This window comes from Eurytemora carolleeae, unplaced genomic scaffold (genome assembly GCF_000591075.1).
Source record: "Eurytemora carolleeae unplaced genomic scaffold, Eaff_2.0 scaffold315, whole genome shotgun sequence".
In the NCBI taxonomy this organism is placed as follows: Eukaryota; Metazoa; Arthropoda; class Copepoda; order Calanoida; family Temoridae; genus Eurytemora; species Eurytemora carolleeae.
This window is the reverse complement of record NW_019396843.1, coordinates 306,107-328,448: the sequence shown is the minus strand read 5'-3', so window position 1 is coordinate 328,448 and position 22,342 is coordinate 306,107. Positions and strand designations below refer to the sequence as shown.

The 22,342-nt window shown below is 31.6% G+C and overlaps 2 protein-coding genes across 2 annotated transcripts; one reads left to right on the top strand and one right to left on the bottom strand.

The window, feature by feature from the left end:
• LOC111709318 (uncharacterized) lies at positions 1–11,144 on the top strand. The gene is made up of 18 exons (XM_023482955.1): positions 1–16; positions 561–733; positions 1,285–1,396; positions 1,579–1,619; positions 1,887–1,965; positions 2,844–2,891; positions 3,790–3,892; positions 4,391–4,459; positions 4,749–4,830; positions 5,763–5,877; positions 7,748–7,814; positions 8,183–8,210; positions 8,304–8,450; positions 8,710–8,805; positions 8,940–8,980; positions 9,250–9,323; positions 9,935–10,086; positions 11,136–11,144. Exons 1-18 carry the CDS (start codon positions 1–3, stop codon positions 11,142–11,144), a joined length of 1,452 nt encoding a protein of 483 aa, XP_023338723.1.
• A 3,005-nt stretch (positions 11,145–14,149) lies between these two features.
• LOC111709317 (transmembrane protein 237) lies at positions 14,150–22,141 on the bottom strand. Its single transcript, XM_023482954.1, has 10 exons — positions 22,053–22,141; positions 20,599–20,807; positions 19,688–19,805; positions 18,630–18,751; positions 16,839–16,957; positions 16,405–16,486; positions 15,836–15,933; positions 15,322–15,544; positions 14,904–15,016; positions 14,150–14,573 (listed from the first exon to the last, which is right to left on the bottom strand). Exons 1-10 carry the CDS (start codon positions 22,126–22,128, stop codon positions 14,534–14,536), a joined length of 1,200 nt encoding a protein of 399 aa, XP_023338722.1. The 5' UTR covers positions 22,129–22,141; the 3' UTR covers positions 14,150–14,533.
• Positions 22,142–22,342: the final 201 nt, after the last annotated feature.

Below are 22,342 nucleotides of genomic sequence, written 5' to 3'. Positions count from 1 at the left end.
ATGGAGGAACAACAAGGTAAACACTATGATTATTTTTATTCTTCAGTTTTGATACATTTATATTCTAAACTGGGAGTTAATACAAACATTTAACATTGATGAAAACATTTTCTTTCAACATAAACATTTCAAAATAATGTCTTGGAGAGAAAAATATCTAGAAAAATATGTTCAAGATAAATGAGTAAACAGTAAGTTTTGTCTTGATTGTCCAACAGTTGGCAGAAAACAACACTTTGCGTTGAAACCATTTCTAATAGAAAAGGAAAATGGGAAGATCGATTGTATGAATGAATAAAAGTATCTACGAACGTTTGACAGAAAACAAGGTTGCATTAATAAATGAACGAATAAATGAATTAAAAGATGATTGATTGAATGAATTTTCAAGAAGAAATTAAAGAATGCAACGTTTGCATGTATAAAGAAATTAATGATCTATAGAATGCATGAATAAATGATTTATGTTAAGAAAGAATGAATAAATGATTAATTTTAAGAAAGAATGAGCATAAAATGAATGTACATATTATGAATAAATGATTGATTGATTGATTGATTGATTGATATTTTTAGCGAAGGTAAGGGAATCCATGTTGCTGGCGGAGAGCACAGGGGTATAGTAATCAACAAGGATGGAGGGGTAGAGGAGGAGGGGGTTCAGGGGCAACCTCATCTATGCCTAGAATTCAGGGTCTTCCTTGTAAATACAAGCACTAATAAACATGCACAGGTCAGTACTAATGTACAAATGCACAAATGTACAAATGCACAAATTAGTAAAATTATAAATGCACAAATATACAAATTTTCTAGTATTGTATTCAGTAGAAACGTGTACAATCCTACGAGAGACATCTAGTATTGTCTTTAGGAGAAACATGTACTATCCTACTAGAGACATCTAGTGTTGTATTTAGGAGAAACGTGTACTATCCTACTAGATACATCTAGTGTATTATTTAGGAGAAACGTGTACTATCCTACTAGAGACATCTAGTGTTGTATTCAGGAGAAACGTGTACTATCGTACTAGAGACATCTAGTGTTGTCTTTAGGAGAAACATGTACTATCCTACTAGAGACATCTAGTGTTGTATTTAGGAGAAACGTGTACTATCCCACTGGAGAAATCTAATGTTGTATTTAGGAGAAAAGTGTACTATCCTACTAGAAACATCTAGTGTCGTATTTAGGAGAAACGTGTTCCTACTAGAGACATCTAGTGTTGTATTTAGGAGAAACATGTACTATCCTACTAGAGACATCTAGTGTTATGTTTAGGAGAAACGTGTACTATCCTACTGGTTTAAAGATGAAGTGGAAGAGAACAGTCGAGCTAAACTTGCTCAGCAATTTTTTAAAGAGCTTGTCAGTCCAACACAATTCCCCAGAGGTACTTTTTAACTTACTTTAGGGTTAAACATTTTTTCAGTTTAAAAGCCTGACTTTATCGCCATATTTAAAATTAAGCAGTCTAAAATGGATTGGATATTAGCGCAAATAGATGAATAGAAGCTAAAATAAAATAGATATGAAATTCTAATTTTTTCATCAATTGTTCTAATAATTTTTCAGATTATGTTGGATTTATCAAGAAGATTATGAAACTGATGCAGGTTAACTTTTAGATTCTGCAGAATTTTTTCTTCGATTTTAAGCTTTTTAATTTATTATGGTCTGACTTTAATGGATTTTTCCCCCGATCTCTGAATCTGATTAATCTTTGAAACATATTTATCAATAAATTTTTCTTTTTATAAATTTTACGCAGACACACAATTTTTTTATTTTTGTAAGTTTCAGTTTCAGAAAGATTGGTTTAAAATTTATTGGAAATAATTGTGAAAAATGTGTCGATATTAATCTAAATGTTTGTAATTAAGACAAGCTACCCTGGGATGCGACGGGTTGAGGTTGAGCTGACCCAGGAGCTGGAACTGGATAAACTACCTGACAGACCAAGTAAGTGTTTAAGTTAAGCATTCCACTCATATTCTTATTTTCTAATCCTTATATCTTTGCTCTCTAATATGGTAGAACTAGGGTGTCCCAACAAACATTGCGACTTATAAGATGAACGTCTTTGATGTTTGAAAGAAATTGCGGCATTTATTCGTAAACCTAGTTTTACAAGTAACTATGTTGAGATACTAATCACAAAGTACATCGTCATGGTATTTTACAGCTATGTTCATATCATTATCCAATATTCAAGGTTTGAAATGTTAAAGGTTCCTGGTTGCAAAGATTTAGGGAATGAAAAATTAAAGTTTGAGGCGAATAATCAGTTTCTTTTAATATATTTGGATTGAGTTACAATCAGTAAATATTGGGTATGTTGGGTTAATGTAAATATATATGTTAGAAACCGAATAAATTGATTGTACAGTGTTTCCCACAAAGGATGAGACTGTAAAGACGACCCAAAACTTAAAAAATATCACGATTTGACGCGAAAATGTTGGTTACTGCAATTAATTGAGTAATTGATGGTTTACTGAATGATTAAGCACAGAAATAAACCAGTAAACCAGTTTTGGCCTGAAAGGAAGTCTTGAATGCAAGAAATGGACTAAAAACATTTCGTACAATCGTCTCTGAAGTCTCATCCTTTGTGGGTAACCCTGTATAGTACTTTTAAGACTGTACGGGACTGTATATACGTCATATCCAGTAACTATTCGTTTATAGATTCACAAAGGTACCCTTTAGAGCTTTGTCTGATCAATAATGCTTTTTTTTTGTGTTTTCTCTATAAATAAAGTGACTTGCGAATTTCTGCTTCCGAAACAATGAAGGAAGGAAGGATATTTCAAAAATATGAGAAATAATTTTTTCAGCAAGATCAGGAGCACTTCTCTTTACTGTTGGGTCATCTAGACCCAGAGGTTGGATAGAGTTGTAACAAATCTAGATGCTAATACTCTAACGATTACTTAACTCAAAGTCTAATGAGATCATATTTAACTAAATCTCTAGCCAAATCTTAGGGCTCTCTATCTCTAGCCAACACTCAAGGCTCTGTATACGTCCGTTCTAATCAACAAATGATATTCAACTACTTTATTTATAAACAGGTAAAAATGAACTGACCGGGCTAGCCCGGCTGGGTCAACATACAAATAGTTAAGATAATAATATTATTAATACAGATAATGAATTAGAATTGCACATCATGGTAGATTATACTTCATATATAGCTCGTCAATGCTGAAGGAACATTTCTAACTTTTAAAACAAAAAAAAACAAATTTTTGTGTGTGTTAACTAACATTATCAAAGTACAGGGCAGGTTAAAAATTCATGTTTTTTGTCAATTGTTTTTCTTACTTTTTCCTACTTGCCCTGTACATTGTACAAGGTGTACAATTACATATAATACTTCCATCCAATTGTACATAAATAATTTAATCATATTTGTTTATTAACTATACATTAATATTAACTTATGTACATTGATTTTATTTAAGAGTGCAAATTACATTTAACAATTATATAGTGAGACCCTTAAAACTCTGGAATTTTATCTGTATTTACTGTTGTTATAAAGAAAATGGGTTCACCCTGCACTTAGAAATTGAAATAAATGGGTCTGTGTACACTGTACACTGTACACTGTACATTGCCGTGTTTCATGTTCATTAGAATATTCAAGATCTGTCGTCTTATTCCACAGTTTTATGGGTACCACTGTAGCTTACAAGAATATGACAACAAATACATGTTTATGGATTTTGCATAAATTTACATTTTTAGTTTAATTAAAATGTTATAAATTATTTCTAGTGTCAGCTGAACCATGTAGTAAAAGTATTGCTACTGAGGAGAGAGTTCTGGAGTTGATAGAAGCTTCATATCCTAATCCTATAGCATTAGAAACTATGTACAGGTATTGTACTGTACTGCACTCTACTGTACTCTACTTTACTGAACTGTACTGTACTGTACTATATAGCACTCTACTCAACTCTATTTTAATGTACTCTACTGTAATCTATACTGTACACTACTGTATTCTACTGTACTCTACTGTACTCTATTGTACTATACTGTACTCTACTGTACTCTTCTGTACTCTACTTACTCTACTGCACTCATTATGCTTATTACCTGGTTTTTCATTCATGTTGACGTTTTTACTTAAGGTTGAATTTGATAATGACCATAGCTTAGAAACACAGAAAACTTTTGTTAGTTTATATATTAAAACTGGTTTTATCTGTTTCATTAAATCTAGCTCGCATAGAAAATTGGAAGAAGTTTATTATCAAATTTTATCATTAAAGCCAATTTTTTATTTTCTAGCAAAAGGTGGGGGGGGGGGGGCATCCACCATGTTGCCCCATCTCTTAACTACGACCCTACTTTAATATTTTTTCTATTTTAGTCATTTTGAAAGCACTGAAGCTCTCATTCGGAGTGTTCTCTCCGAGCTACAGCTTAAGAAAAAAATCAGGTATATTTCTTGAATAGGGGGCGGGGGGGAGGGGGGTTTGCTAAAGAAAATAGGATCCCTAATCGTTTTGAATCCTTGAGAAACAAAAAGTCAAATGTTACCAAAATCCTTTATTTAGAAGGAGAAAAAAGTGAAAATAAAATAAAAAGAGTCAATTTAAGAGAAAAATAATGATATCTTTTCCATTGTTGCTCAGTGCAGAGGGTCTATTAGTGAATCGGACATGCCATATTAGAATAAATTACGTTCCTTTTAATTTTCCGAAATTTTTGAATTTGAATTTGTTTAGAACAATGGAGAATAATTTGAACCAGTTTACTCGTGTAGTCAAGGACGAAGAGAAAATTACAATTGTCAAACAGATGCCAAAGGTAATTGGAAAGTTCCTCTCTTCATCATAAACTTTCAGAATATCTTAAGTACTTGACTCTATACTCTTTTTAAAAAAGTTCCTCGTTAATACAGTGATAACCAGAAATCTCTGGAATAGAAAGACGACTTTTAGAATCAAGTTATAACTTTGAAAAGTCCAATGAGCATGATAAACAGAAATCGTGCAGTGTAAACAGACCCATTTCACTAAATTAGTGGTTTAATAAGTGAATAGTGGAACTATTTGCTTTGTAAAAGCATCAAATACACTTGAGTATTGCTATAATGTCGTCTTCCTATTCCATTGTTTTCTGATTATCACTGTACCCAGTTAATATCTTTATTGTAGTCTTGTTTTGTTGCCAATACGGCCCAATATAGAGTTATCACAATATTAAACAAATTAATACTATGTATAGAACTAATTATACATGATAAAAGTGAGTGACAACATGATAACATATAATTTCATACAGTTTAAGATTTAAATTGAAAAAATAACTTTTTAGAAATTCTCCTCACTTAAATTTTAAATAAAACTACTAATAAAGAAAAAAGATCATTAATTTGGTTTTAATGTGATACACAATAAGTTCATGGTAACCCACAGTCAAGTATTTAAGACAACGGCACAACACAAAACGTTGTGATATTTTAATCAATCTTGAGTAATACAAATAATAAAAAGATTTCAATAACAAACTGGAAGAAGGTTTACTGATATATCATTTAATTTGTATGTGTGAGCTTTTGCCCACATCCCTTAATTAAAATGAATTATTAAAGTTAAAAATACACAAAAAGTTCCAATTTCTAAAAAATATCTCGACTTTTTTCAATTTTTATCTCAAGATCTTTATTTCTATCATTATTTTATTTTTAACATTATTATTATTTATATTACTATTATTATTATTATTATCATAATCAGGTTGAGAAAGCTAAGCAGCCAAGTATAGCTATAATCTGTAGCCAGTATCAAGAGAAAGCTGCTCTAGACTCATTTATGACAAATCGTCAAACCTTTGTTAGATATGCTACAGTAGGTGAAGACATAATCATTAATCATCTGTAATCAGGGATATATATTTTTCATCCGCCCCCCCCCCTCCTTCCAGTTTTACAATCCTGAGCCCGCGATTTAAAAGCTTCGGCTCGAGTCGTAATTCCTTAAACCCAACTTTAAGACCCAATCTTCGATCCAACTCTAACGACAGCTTGTGTCACGTGATTGACAGCTGCAAGATATTCGGCTCGACTTAAGGAGTTAGGCCCAATGACAATAAAACCGACCTTGGTTGGGTTTAGTGGAGAATAAGGCTCAATGTTGCGTCTTGTTCTCATAAAAACTGGGAACATGCCAGTTCCTACCATGAAAATCCGCCAAATAGAATATTAAACTGGTTTTTTAAATTCAACTCTGTGGAAAATTAGATGCAGCTTTAATCCGAAAGCTCAAGCTGTAAATAAGGTCCAACGATAGCTTAGACCCGAGCCGTATTTCCCCGAATTTTTTAAATCGCGGACTCGGAAAGGGACTGTTTATTTAATTTTAAAGGAATTATTTACTCGACTCAAACTTTATTATCTTCGCAACCTGATTGAGCGGACCCATATTTCAAACTATAAATACTGTTGGAGCAAAATGTCAAAGTTTTGAATATTAAAGGTCTACGACATCAGGTTGCAATGATACTGATTTTCGTAATTTAAGATGAATATTCATTTCTTTTATGTTACATAAAAAATCTAATTCTGGAAAGCCCCCATTTATATTTTGAATGAATTATTTGGTGTTTTTTGTGTGTGTCGTAATCTAGACTTTATAAATGAATGTTACAATGATGAAAAGATTGATTTTTTCTTTTCTTTGTTGAATTTATTTTTAAATTATTCTTTTTAGTATTGTAAAGTTTTCACATTTTCTTTATTTTGCATTTTTAGTTTTTTTCTTCTGTTTTGTTTTGTTTTGTTTTGTTTTGTTTTGTTTTGTTTTGTTTTGTTTTGTTTTATTATTTTATTCTATTTTTAGGTTGATTAATATTATCACAGTGTTTTCCCGGAATAAGAACGATTTTTAAACAATTTTAACAAAATCAACAAAAATTATTAAATCCCTAAAATTACTTATTTTCTATAAATTTAAAAATCGTTTTTTCTTCACAACTAATATCTCTGATTTTAGAACGGTAGGTTTTAGATGATATATTTTTACAGGGTTGGTGACGGAAATATTTTAAGCATGCAATTATTTTAAAAATTTTTGATTATCAAAATAATAATGATAATTATGATCAATTAAATCATTCTGATTGTTATTATCATTTATATTATTATTATCAATATTATCATCATTATTATTTTCTTACTTCTTATTATCATTATCGTAATTTTTATCATGATAATTATTATTGTGCCATTATTATCATAACTATTGTTGTTATTTATTATTACAGTGATAACCAGAAAACACTGGAATAGAAAGACGACAATTTAAGTGTATTTGATGTTGTTACACGCACCTCTGACCCGTTATTAAAAGTAAATTCAACCCAAAGTCTGACCGCGTCAACCTTGCTGCAACGGCTAGTCCTATTGAGTGTCTGCTTTATTTTCCCAATGTACAAACTTGGGCCGGAAAGGTTGACCCGGCTTGGAAATGCAAATGTCCTAAGGCTGCCCGTGATTACAAAGTAAAGTATAAAGTAGTGAATTGAATCTATTTGTACAATTGATGTGTCTTATGCTCTTTAGAGTTTTTGAAGTTATAACTTCATTTTAGAAGTTGTCTTTCTATTCAGAGTTTTCAGTTTATCCCTGTATTATTATAATCATTATTGTCATCATTATCATTTATACTATTATTATTGTTTCATCAATATTATCATTATTATTATCGTATTATTATTATTGAAGGTGAGACCCAGGCCTATACACTGGGTGATCTGGGACCTCACAGAGTAGTTGTCACAAAACTTCCTAGGTAGGTGGTCTACTACTGTGTACTACTTCCTGTGTACCGTGTACTGTGTACTGTTTTACTGTGTACTGTGTACTGTTTTACTGTGTACTGTGTACTGTGTACCGTGTACTGTACACTGTGTACTGTGTACTGTGTACTGTACACTGTGTACTGTGTACTGTGTACTGTTTTACTGTGTACTGTGTACTGTACACTGTGTACTGTGTACTGTGTACTGAACAATGTGTACTGTGTTCTGTGTACTGTGTACTGTGTACTGTGTACTGTGTACTGTGTACTGTGTACTGTGTACTGTGTACTGTGTACTGTGTTCTGTGTACTGTGTACTGTGTACTGTGTACTGTGTACTGTGTACTGTGTACTGTGTCAACAACAAGACTTCTGGGTACATTTCAGGTAAATAAAGTACACCATGATGATGATGATGATGATGATGATGATGATGATGATGATGATGATGATGATGATGATGATGATGATGATGTTCAGGAGGTTGAGTATGTTCTGCTGGTTGGTATAGGAGGTGGAGTACCTCATTATACAGATTACAATAAACATGTCCGCCTGGGAGATGTTGTAGTTTCAGCTCCGCAGCCTGGGCAGAGGTTTATTTATCAACAGTGTGACACAGCTCAGGTGATTTAGGATAATATATATTCATGGAATGTTTGATTCACAACGGTACCCATACATCTTTTCCAAACAACATGGAGGAATATATCGTTGTATATATCCATAAGTCGCGTTCTAAAATAAACCATCAGCAAAAAACAAATATTTGTATTCTTTGGCGCTAAAGTGAATAAAGGTTTAAAGAGGTACCTTTGTGAACTCATCAAATGAAGGATTATTTGAAATCACGTGTACAGTCCCTTTAATGGGATAATTTATCAAGGTATCCTCCGGTGGAATGCTTGAGTTCCAAACTAAGTCCTGGTGTCCCCCTGAGCTGACCCTGCAGGAGCTAGCTAGACAGCTCATTCAAGATCAGGTGAATATATATATTTATAATTCAAGTAAAACCTAACTGCAGTACCCGGCGTTGCCGAGAATTATATTATTATTGATAAATAGATTTTTATAGATAAATCTTTTATATTTCTAAAATAATTTATTTAATTTCAGGTTGGTAATGGTGTAGATGCTACCTGGGAGAAATTATTTAGGTACAAAATTACACAATAGAAAAATCCATAGCCCCCTTTTTTTAAAAAAAAAATGGGAGAGGAATTTTTACAAACATAGTAAATACATGAGATTTCAATCTTAAAAAGGAATAAATTTCTGGTCCGGGAAGGAACTGATAAAGCACCTAAAGGTTTAGGTTTAAAACATTTTTCAAACCACGATTTGGCCCAAAGTTTTTAAAAGAAAGAATCAAGTATGAATTGAAATTGGACTTGTCAGTGAGTTTTTGCAACGCTTAATTTTGTAGATCTGGAATATCGGAGTTAGGAGAGGAATGGAGAAGGCCTGATGCAGATACTGATAAACTGTTCATGTCTATTGGTAGAGTATTTATATATATTATATATATAGAAACTGATATACTGTTCATGTCTATTGGTAGAGTATTTACATATATTATATATATAGAAACTGATCTACTGTTCATGTCTATTGGTAGAGTATTTATATTTATTATATATAGAAACTGATAAACTGTTCATGTCTATTGGTAGAGTATTCATGTATATTATATATATAGAAACTGATAAACTGTTCATGTCTATTGGTAGAGTATTCATGTATATTATATATATATAAACTGATATACTGTTCATGTCTATTGGTAGAGTATTTATATATATTATATATATAGAAACTGATAAACTGTTCATGTCTATTGGTAGAGTATTCATGTATATTATATATATAGAAACTGATATACTGTTCATGTCTATTGGTAGAGTACTGAAAAAAAGACGGAGTCAGCTGCAAAAAAACGAATCAGCTGCAAAAAAAGACGACGTATCAGCTGGAAAAATGACGACATATCAAATGCAAAAAGAAGAAATCAGCTGCAAAAAAACGACATCAGCTTACAGAAATATAGGGATAAGAAAATTAGAGGTTAAGTCAAGTCAAGATTTTCTTTCCCTTATTCCTATAACGTTTAGGTGGGCAGGATCTGATCGAGGTTGGGCACCCCAGCTCCGGGGACGGGATGGATCCCAGACAAGAAGGCTTAACTGTTCTCCATCTTGGTCCAGTAGGAGCTGGGAAACAGGTTGCTACAGATGATCAACTAAGACAGGAGTTTGCATACAAGGTACACAGCACACACTCTAAAGGGACTGTTCTTTTATTTTAAGAGACCATTTATTTAAATAGAGCCTTGCAGGATTGACAAACAGTATCCTTAAAACCTTTACTTGATTAATAATGTGGAAGATATCGTCGTTTTCCTGGCTTAAATCTTTTCAATTCTCGAAATTTTGTTCATTCTTTTTGTTTTTGAGCAAGAAATTTGTAATTCTTTATTTTAAAACACAAAAGTTAAAATATGTTTTTTAAAGAGAAATCATGGATATCTTTTCCTTGTTCAATCTTGTACAGACAAAGCTTTTAAAGCACATAGTTGTGAATCAAACATATTGCCACTCTCTTTTTTACTAAAGGGTCACTTTACATTACATTACTATCACTTTAAAGGGAGTGTTTGCGAAAAATGAAAGGGGGTATAGGCTTAATGCGATAAAAAAGCGCTTTTGATCGCTACTAATCTTACTTCTATCTGTTGCGTCGATAAGGAGAAAATTGTTAAAGACGTCTCATACCGAATAACATGGCGTCCATACAAATTGAGAAAATTTCAACATACGACTTAGACCGTAAAAAATTTAAACTAAAGTTAATTTCATTTCAGATTTAAATCTTTCATATTTTCTATTCAAACCTTGTTTCTACGACATATTAACAATAATTTCATGTCAACAATACAATTACTCTTGAGTTTCAAATTAAAAGTAAAGGAATAACGACGTCGCAAAGTTGTTCAAGTTATTCTGTAAAAATGAACTTTTCCTTAAATTATATCAAACTAAGTCTACACAAGTGCTACTAACTTTAAAATATACTTGCCTCCTGTGTTGCTAACTGCTAAATATACTTGCCTCCTNTTTATATTTATATGATAATGAGAAAATAATAACAATTTAAAAATCTAAAAAATAAATGGATCCATACATTTTTTCGTTTTGAGAAATGACATTCAAAACTCTGACAAAATGTTCTGAAACTTTTCCTTCGAACCATTTCGAATTTGAAAACAAGTAATTTATAAATATTGTTTTGTTATTTTGAATGAATTTGTTGTAGTTGAGCTGATACCCTCGATGCAGTGAGATTTAACACATTAAAACCCTTCATCCTGTACTATGATGAACTGTACTGTACTTTAATGTATTTTATATGCTCTACTTTAATGTTCTGTACTGTCCTGTACTTTACTTACTGTACTGTACTGCTCTGTACTGCACTGTACTGTACTGTACTGTACTGTACTGTACTGTACTGTACTGTACTGTACTGTACTTTACTTACTGTACTGTACTGCTCTGTACTGCACTGTACTGTACTGTACTGTACTGTACTGTACTGTACTGTACTGTACTGTACTGTACTGTACTGTACTGTACTGTACTGTACTGTACTGCACTGAACTGAACTGTACTGTACATTGCTTTTATAATGGTTCAAAAATTTTGTACTATATGAGCTGAAAACTTTAGAATGGTGGATATCAGGATTAAAGCTTAATCCACTCTTTTTCTTAATCTCCAGATTAAATATTGCTTGTTGTCCTTTCATTTTTAATCTCCAGATTAATTATCCGATCAGGATTAAGGATATCCCATTCTAAAGTTTTCAGCTATGGTGAAACAGTTTTCAAACTTTGCCCAAAATAGGATTTTTAAATTGAATCTAAGCTAAAATAACCTACATCTAATATTTAAAACGTTATTTCTCCAAAATTATGTGTCAAATTTTGCCTTTTTATTGTTAATGGAAAGCAAAGGAAAGTTTAACAAAGATCTAATGTACAATCCTAAATCTGCCAAAATAACTCATCTATTTCTTTTGTAAAACTGAGTTTTTTAAGGCCTAATAATTTAATTCGCCTATCTGTACTGAACAATGAACATGTAAAAGAGTGAATTGTCTTGCCTTATTTTTTAGTCTTATTGACAGGCCATTATGGAGAACCTAGTAATTTAGAAATATGTTAATAATTTAGATTAGGTGAAATGTTTTTATTTTATAGCTTTCGTTATCAATATGTGAAGCTGTTGTTTTAAAAAAAATGAATTTAGTAGAAAAGGGGGGGGGGTATTCATTTGAGTGTAAAGGCAGCTATTATATAGTACATCACAGAAGCGTTGCTTTCAGGCTTGATCATATAGAATTAAAGGAATTGAGCCATTGTAACAAACTCTGATTTTCTAGTTCCTATATCTCTGCAACCCAATGTCGTAGATCTTAGATATTTAAAACTATAGAATTCTATTTGATCAAATTGTTGGAAATTTCAAAGGTATAGGAATTAGAAAATTAAAAACTCAATGCCTTATCACTTTCCTTATCACTGTTTGTATTAACATTAACTTAATCTTTTTGTTCAACTTTGAACTAGTTAAAAGCCATCAGTAATTTTACAAATCGAAGATAAATTTGTTTTGACTTCCTCAGTAAGTAATTAAAATATTTTATGATGTTATACTCAGTTCCATAGATTAATAACAACACAGATAGAACACTAGATGTCGTCTTTTCAAGATTTCTGGGTTTTTCGTTCACAATAACCCTGAGGCAAGAAGCCCAAAGGAGTTCCGCGCATGTAGTGCATCTCTCTGTCTTCTGCCTCAAAGTTTTTGTGAACAAAAAACCCCTAATTCTTGAAAAGACGACATCTAGTGTCCTATGTGTATTGTTATTAATCTATGTTCAGTTTACACTGCACAATATTGTCCAACTAGTCAACTCTAACCTATATAGTCGAATATATATTCTAATCGCACAAGATTATTGTGTCGTACAAAATCTAATATTGTTCCAATAAACATTGGGATTTGGTTAAGAATTAGCATATTATTATAAAACTAAAAAACGATGCAATTTGTGCATTTTCAAATTTTTGTATCAGCCTTATATGATTACAGTTTTATTTGATAGTTCAATTTTCAAAATCCAAATTTCGAGCCATATGCATGAATATGGCGCCCGGGACTTTATTTTAATGATTGCAATTGAATCTACAAGGAACGGATGTACAAACTTACAAATTATTTCGCGAAAAAAGAATTGATTTTTATACAGACCCTATTTTTTTATTTTAATCAGCCGAGCTGAAATTGAGAAACGTCAAAAGACGCCATTTTAACTATTTTTTTATTTTTATGATTATTTCTTAGACAAAGGTTTCTTGGGGAGCCGTAGAACATTTGAATTTCCGATCCAGGTCAACCTTTTCCGGTCACAGTTTTTACTGTATCGCCCGGACATTGGGTAAATGAATCAGACACTCAATAGGACTAGCCGTTGCAACAAGGTTGACGCGGTCAGACTTAAGGTCGAATTTACTTTTACTAATGGGTCAAGGGGTGCGCGGTTTATATGGCACGCATGTCATGATTTAAATTTTTGATGCAGTCAGGAGCTTAGTGTAAGGGGGGGGGGGCACCTTTTAAGGACGTCAGCGCGCCGAAATTTTTTAATGTGCACCCCCTTGAAGACTCCCCCCCCCCTAAAAAAAATATTTAAAGTTTTTTCTATTTATATTAAAGAAAATTATATCTTCATACTTGGGCTTTGCTTGGTTTAGAACGTATATTTGTTTATTATACATCAGGTGCATATTTATTGAAAATGTGTTCCCCTTTTCAAAAATATTTTTTTTTCACAAAAAATAACATATTTTTGCGCGGATGGGCAACTTAAAAACATGTTATTTGATGTCCAATCCCCCCCCCCTCCTCAAACATAATTTTTCCCCAAGAAGTTAGATGCGCCATACAAATTTTCAGGATTTACTTGCTGAATTTTTGTGTAATAATCTTAAATATAATGAAAAAACTTGCGTTTTAGTGTCAATTTTTTTTCAAGTGCACCTAGCGCTTTCCGAATCCGATCCCCCCCCCACATTTTGAAATTTAAAATATAAGCCATTAAAAACTGATAAATGCTCCCCCCCCCTTTCTTTTAAGGTAAAGGGTTGGGTTTGGGACGATCGAATTTTGATAGAGACAAATATTTAAAATTTCAATCATTCATAAACCTTCCCTGGGGTCCCTATATGTCCCACACAAAATTTGGGCCCGATCGGTTCAGCCGTTTTGACGTTTATTGGATACAAACAAACAAACAAACAGACAGACAGACAAGCCAAATTTATATATTGATTAAAATGGTGATGATATGTTATAACTTACGTAATTATAGTTATGTTTTTTTACGCGTATCTAATTTAAATATTTTCCATATTCTAAAACTTGAAATCCACCATCAGCTTTCAGAAAAATCCGTAAGTAAGATTGCATGAAACAATTTAATAAATCTTTAAAAAATTGTTGATATTTCTTTATAAATTACAATATATATACATAATACATATGCACAAATCGAACTCAAAAAAGAATGGTTTGGAAAATTTTTCCTGTCATTAATAATTAAAAAAAATTTTAGTATTTTTTGGGTTTTGAATTTTTAATGTTCTTCCATTATGACATCTTCACTGTCTGAATATTCAAGTCTCTATTCCTGAAAAAAACACGTTTTAACAAAAAAATATGTTAATTTATAAAGAAAAATTAACTTTTTTAAACCCCCATCTACAATTTTATTCGTTTGTGTTAGTCTATAGCATACAATCTTTGGAGACAAATCTTAAATGATGATATTTAATAATGAAAGTTAAAAGAAAGAAAGGAAGGAAGTTTAAAATTAGCGAAATTGTGAAAGTTTAGAAAAAGAAATATTTCAAAGTTTGAATTTGTTCTTCTTGTATTCTATTAAAGTCAATTATCATTTAAATATATTAAATCAAATATCATTGATATAAAGTGGAGCGCGAAGCATCCAGATTTCTACCTTGTGTAGGATTTAAGGTATATAAGATGTTTACACAGCAGATCAGTTGTTGGTCGGATAGATAGCAACATCCAACCAATAATAACAAGGATACAGCGGGTCAGGTTCAGGGCCTAGATAGATAGATAGTTAGATTGATTGATTGATAGATAGATAGAAATATAGATAGATAGATAGTTAGATTGATAGATACACAATTCTTCTAAATCTCAGATCCGTGAAACAAAAACTCTTTTTGCCAAATTTTCGGTTTATTTAACCATCTTCAGGGCATATTCTTGCTTTAACTCGACCAAAGATAAACAAGATTGATAGATAGATATATAGAAATATAGATAGATAGATAGATAGATAGATAGATAGATAGATAGATAGATAGATAGAAATAGATATAATATATATATATCAGTTTACCAACCTTCCAGGTATATATCTCGGAGTTGAGAATCTCCTTGCTAAGGCTGGTGTAGAGGGAGGTGTTGCTGCTAAACAGGGACAGCTTGTNTAGATAAGTATGGATATACTTACCGGTAGCTAGAGTAAGGATTAATGTAGAGAAGTAGATAAGTATGGATATCCCCCCGGATCGAAGAGTAAGAATACGCTTAAACTGTTTACCAGTCATTGCAGACACATCATACCTATAGAGTAGATTTTACGAGCGTACATGCTACAATGAACTTTTTGTATTTATGTAAATAAAAGTGATAATATAATATTTAGTTTATAAAAGATACTGTACAGATGATAGTTATAATATAGAAGATATTGTACAGATGATAGTTATAATATAGAAGATATTTCACAGATGATAGTTATAATATAGAATACAGATGATAGTTATAATATAGATCAAGATATTGTACAGATGATAATTATAATATAAAAGATATTATGCAGATGATAGTTATAATATAGAAGATACGTTGTACCTGTCAAATACTGAAACTGTACAGATGATAGTTAGAATATAGAAGATGAACTGTAAAGGTTGGGAGATGGGAGAGTACAACTCGACAAATTCCAAATCCTGAACAATTATAGGAATATACACTATACAGGGTTACCCAAAAAAGATGAGACTTCAGATTCGATTGAACGGAATTGATATTGCAGTCTTACTCTTTTTGGGTAATCCTGTATAACATATATGGGTTTCGTTTCCCTGGATTCCAATTTGGGGGCATAACTCAACAAGAAATTTTATGAGGATGTTCACATTTTGCGGGGTTCCGGGTTCACCAACAAAGCATGCGCCTCCACTTTCGGCTAAAAACAACTGAATATGTGTCATCTTTTCATTTATCAACCTAAATCTATATTTAGACCCACTTCAGTGTATTGGACTTTAGGGATAGCTTTATGGAGAGTTTATGGAAAAGAAAGAAGAGTTTATAAAGAAATTGTTCAACACTTTTATGCACACACTTTTTCATCGTAAATTTACATATTTAAAGTTTTCTTTGTCTCGAGCCCCCCCCCCCTACACATGAAGATATACCTCTGAATGTAGTAGGAAAACGTTGATGGCCTGCCAGGCCCCCAGCCCAGCTAGAAATCCATGGCAGTAAATACTTATACATCTAAATAATGAAAATAAATGCACTTTCAGATAAACTTCATATTTTCTTCTTTAAAGTATCGTATATCAAAATCGAAGCCTCACATGGGATCAATCTTACACATAAAAATATGAAATATTCTGTTCATAGGAAATTATTATGCGAATTATCAAAATTAAGTAAAATTTAATGCTTTTAACCTCCTCGGATACTACTCTTGTTTACAAATTCCGCCCAGAGAGAACTGGTTTCAATATACGCAACTGCAAGTAACTTTCCTTGCATTATAACCTTGGATCTAGCAATCGGGATAAAGGATATCCAGTTAAAGAGTTTTTAATTCTGGTTATATTTATATTCTGATTGACCTGACCTGAAAGCCTTCTGGGTATAGATTGCTAGATCTAGTGGAGTAGTGGAGATGGAAGGAGATATGGCAGAGATGGTGGAAACTGCTGCTAATTTCTTCTTTGTAATTCCAGAAAATCTTCCCTGGAGAACAAATATAAATCTATAGATATAAAGTAGTACTCTCTAGTCTCTGTTTGTTTGTCTGCATGTTTAGTTTTATGTCCAATCATATCTCACGAACCCCGTGACCGATTTGCCTCACATTTTGACTGGGGGAACTTTGTTGTACCACGGAAATGTTTTTAGCTTGGGTTTAGAATTTAAAGTTGAAAATACTGTATGCGTAATTTTAAGTTAAATTCCATATACGTGTTGCTATGTTGAGAAATCAGACTGGACGCAGCGCACACTGGAATTTGAAGCTAAATACAAGCAGTTTTCGATAAGTTCACAGCTACACACGCACTACTCTGTACTCGAGGAAAATATGAAGGTACCGTTGTGAATCGGATTCGAACATAGCCTATATTTGCCTATGCTCTATATATTGTTTTATATCTGATGCTCCATATATCGTCTTCTGATGCTCCATGTATAGATTTATACATGATACTCATTTATATTTGTATACCTAATACTATATATATATTGTCTTATACCTGATACTCCATATATAGCTTTATACCTGATCCTTCATATATTGTTTTATACTTGATGCTCCATATATTGTTTCATACCTGATCCTCCATGTATAGTTTTATACTTGATGCTCCATATATTGTTTCATACCTGATCCTCCATATATAGCTTTATACCTGATCCTCCATATATAGTTTTATACTTGATGCTCCATATATTGTTTCATACCTGATCCTCCATATATAGTTTTATACTTGATGCTCCATATATTGTTTCATACCTGATCCTCCATATATAGTTTTATACTTGATGCTCCATATATTGTTTCATACCTGATCTTCCATATATAGTTTTTTATACCTGATACTCCATTTATATTTCTTTACCTCATACTCTATATATTGTTTTATAACTAATGCTCGAGTTATAGTCTTATACCTGACGATTCATACATAGTTTTATACCTGATGCTCCATATATAGTTTTATACCTGATGCTCCATATATAGTTTTATACCTGATGCTCCATATATAGCTTTATAGCTGATGCTCCATATATAGTTTTATAGCTGATGCTCCATAAATAGTTTTTTAGCTGATGCTCCATATATAGTTTTTTACATGATGCTCCATATATAGTTTTGTACCTAATGCTCCATGTATAGTTTTATACCTGATGCTCCATATGTAGTTTTATAGCTGATGCTCCATATATAGTTTTATACCTGATGTTCCGTATACAGTTTTATACCTGATGCTCCATTTATAGTTTTATACCTGATGCTCCATATATAGTTTTATACAGTGAAACCCTTAATAACGAATACATCGAAAGAATTCATCAAATGTCGGATTCTTCACTATCTGATAATGGAATGTTGCAGATATTTAGTTTTTAATTAAATGATAATATAGAACTCTTTAAAAATGCTCCCGCATATTCATGGCTATTTATTTATTTTCGCAAATACTGAAATTTACGTAATAATAGTAAAAAACTCATTGAAAAATTGTCAAGACGACATTTGATAAGTTCTTCCGATGTTTTCGTTATTAAGGGTTTCACTGTAGCTGATGCTCCATATATAGTTTTATACCTGATGCTCCATAAATAGTTTTATACCTGATGCTCCGTATATAGTTTTATACCTGATGCTCCATATATAATTTTATACCTGATGCTCCGTATATAGTTTTGGAGCGAGCTCAGACTGAGGGAAGTTATGGAGAAGAGGAGAGGGAGATAAAGTTGATAAATCTCCTTCTCCGGATACACTGTACAGGTCATCTTCCAAACCTTGAAATTTAAATCATAGAAATTCAGAGGTTTTCTTTCCGTTTTCTATAATATTGAATAAAATAAAATAAACTATATACAATACATATATAAAGTAGTAATCTCTGTTACATTCCGTTTTGGTCTAAAATTCAACAATTTTTACACTGACCAGGACCAAACTGTTAAATCCGTGTGAAATGTAAGGATCATNAAAACAGTTTTTAAAAATTAATAAAACAGTTTTTAAAAATTAATAAAACAGTTTTAAAAATTAATAAAACAGTTATTAAAAATTAAAAAACAGTTTTTAAAAATTAATAAAACGGTTTTTAAAAATTAATAAAACAGTTTTTAAAATGGTATCAAAAGCAATAAAAATTCTCTGTACAGGTTTATTACCCAAATAGCTTAGCTCAGGAAAAAAAAACGTACAAAAAAAGACAAAATTTATGCTGTAAAATCAACGTGTGATACGGTCCGAAGACCCCTATTTAAATAAATGCTTAGGATGTCGTTTAATCAAAATGATAATAATATAGTTATATTCGAATAAAAGAAGACATCGGAAGAATTTATATAATTTCGCCTTGAATTTGAATTTGAAGTTCCGCTCTCAGCTTTACAAGGAAATGTATAATTTTCTTTAGTTATATACAAATTTCTGTGATGGAAAGTCGATGTTTTTATATTTAATAAAAATTTTCTAAATTTCTTTTTTGTTAAGATAAATAAATAGCCCTAAAATATATGGAACAGGTTATCAAACAGCTTCATATAGTTGGACGCTAATTTGCGTATAAAAATCCTACAAATTGAATAATTCTGAGCTGCAAACCTCTGTAAAAGTCTTCAAGACGACATTTTAAAAAAAATTCTTCCATCATTGTCTTCTAATATTTGAGTTTAAGCATATCATGAAATATATGTAAATTATTACAGATTAGTTTAGTTTACCTTGCAATGTTGCTGTGAGCTGACTCTCAAAAATGACCTCCGACGACAGATCCGTCCTCAACTTTCTTCTTGTCCTCTTTGTTCTCTCCCTGTCCTCACCAACGTTATCCTCGTCCTCCTAAGGAAAGGACGGTTACTTGATAAATATACAGGGATAACTAGAAAACTTTGAAACAGGAAGACGATTTTTAAACTCAAGTTACTTTAAATAGTGCAATGAGCATGGGACACAGAATTTGTGCAGTGTAAACAGACCCATTTCACTTTTTTAGTGATTTGATAAGTGTCTAGGAAATCTAACAAAACATGAAATACATTTAATTACTCTATTGTGTTGTCTTCCGGTCTCAGAATTTTTTGATTATCACTGTATGATACTAAAAGTAGAGGTTTCTACTGTTATATTTTAGAAAAAGTGATTTCAAATTAAAATATATTTGATTAAAAGATAAATGTGACAAATAAAAATAAAAAAGTGTTTAATTTCTAATTACAGTAAATGAAAAAAGACATTCAAAGCTATTTACCAACTGTCATGTTGTGGGTTATAGAGTTTTTAGCTTTATGACAATTAATGTTTAGATTAACTGGAAAATATTGTTTTTTAAGATTTTATGTATTATGTAAAATAAGGTGAATTGCCCGGCGTTGCCGGTGTCGAATTTTAAAAATTAAATATTTTTTAAAATTTTGAATTTTGAAGAAGAAAAAAACTCGAATTTAAAAAAAATTGAGTTTTAAAGATCTTTTTTATCTTATGTTTCCTACCGAGCCCATGGATTTTCTCAAAAAAATCAGCCTATTTGGTCCAGCCGTTTAGCCAGCTATAGCTAAAATTTAAGTATATATGTATATATTTGAGCAAAGAGCTTTATCATATAGATTTAGATATTATAGAGAGTTTAGACTACCTCATATGCAGAATTGTCAATTCCAAGTTTCTTCAGCTTTTTCTTTCTTGTTTTTCGTTTTTCTTTTCCTTCCGCTTCTTCTCCAATTTTCTTATTCTTTTTCTTTCTTTCCTTTCTTTTTTCATTTTCCGCGTCGGAATTTAACCCCTGTTTATTTATCGGTCTTTCTCTCATTTCTTGATCCTCTGAACCCTCGAGACTTGATCCATCTTGAAAAAAAAGAATTCAAGAAAAAAGCTAGCGAATAGTAAACAGGGGGCGGAAACGTCATGTATGTCATATGTGTGTCTGTACCAAAAAAGTGTGTGTAAGAAATACCGAGCCGTAGGCGTGTACTGCAGGTATATACAGTTCATAAGAATCTCGGTGTTTGTACAGTCTAGGAAGGTACATTTGTTCATTGTTAATTGTTTACTTAAAAATAAGTTTAATATACATGTAATATATTATGCATATATTTAAGTCAACACTATAAACCAAATTTAAATGTTAAAAATATAATTTGATTTAAGTTTACAATAAACTACTCGATCGTTATTCAAGCTTAATTAAAATTGCCGACCTTGTTCTGCAATTTCCTTGACTGTAGTCATGTTGTGTGTCCGTACCAAAAGAGTGTGCGTTTGTGATAACGAACTCGTCTTCAAAGCATGTGCGACTGGCTTTCTCATGCCAGACCAGCGCCATTTCCCTTCCCTTTATTCTTATTCCCTGATAGTAAAGTCTAAACGAACGACATCGAAGAGCTATCCAATTTCTATAATGTATCATAACTAAATTAATTTGCTTTTCTCTTGGGTTTTCAATTGCAATAACACAGCTTAATATTACGCAACGTTTGCTTCCTCTTGCGCTTCAGGTTGCGCGCAATATAGTTATATTTGCGCATTGATGCGGAATATATTTTGAGTTAAAAGTTTTTATTGCGAATATGAATTTTAAGCGCTATTGTGCTTATGAGCATTGGTCCTGTTTATTGTTTAATATTCTTGTGAAGAAAATTGTAGTATTTTGTCCAAAATCAGGATTAAGGGCTCATTTTCCTAATTCTTTTCAAATTTTCTTTTATCCTATTTTTGTTTTTGTTATCTTCTACATATTTTTTATTTCATCTTTACCTTTTAATTTCTCTATCATAGTATTTAGCTTTCTTATGTTTTTTTAATCACATGTATTACTCTTATTTTCTTTTATAATTCCATTCGTTCGTATCTTACAGTGGTAGGCGATTATATCAATATAATGAAGTATTTAAGTTGCTAAGATTAAGTTAAGTTAAGATTGTGAATAAGCTTTTTTCCAATTACAAGTTTACAAGTAATCAAGTCAGGTTCTCTTGACATCTATGTTTATGTGTGCATACTGTTTAACAGCTTGATATAAAGCAAAATTGAAATCGAAAGTCGTCTTCATTGTATTGATATAATCGCCTTTACCACTGTATGTTAACTCACCATTTCTTTTTTTTCTGTTTCTTCTTCTATTTCTTCTTTCTTGATCAGAATCCACAATTCCCAAATCAACAGGCATTTTGAAAATCTTTGAAGAATATTTTCATGTAATATTTATTTTGTACTGATATGAAAAGGGTGTTTATAATGGTTATCAGTAAATGTAAAACTCCATTTTTTCTTAGCGAGGAAAAGTTTATCAATAAATTATTATTAAATTTTTTAACATTTTTATGTAAGATAAAAACTCGGGAAGCTATAGCGAGGTCACATCACATTAATTTGACATTCTT

Excerpts from the sequence above, each read along its gene's own strand:
- LOC111709318 (XM_023482955.1), top strand. Across the intron at positions 1,620-1,886 it reads AGATTATGAAACTGATGCAG|ACAAGCTACCCTGGGATGCG; the intron begins GTTAACTTTTAG and ends TTTGTAATTAAG. Across the intron at positions 2,892-3,789 it reads TGGGTCATCTAGACCCAGAG|TGTCAGCTGAACCATGTAGT; the intron begins GTTGGATAGAGT and ends AATTATTTCTAG.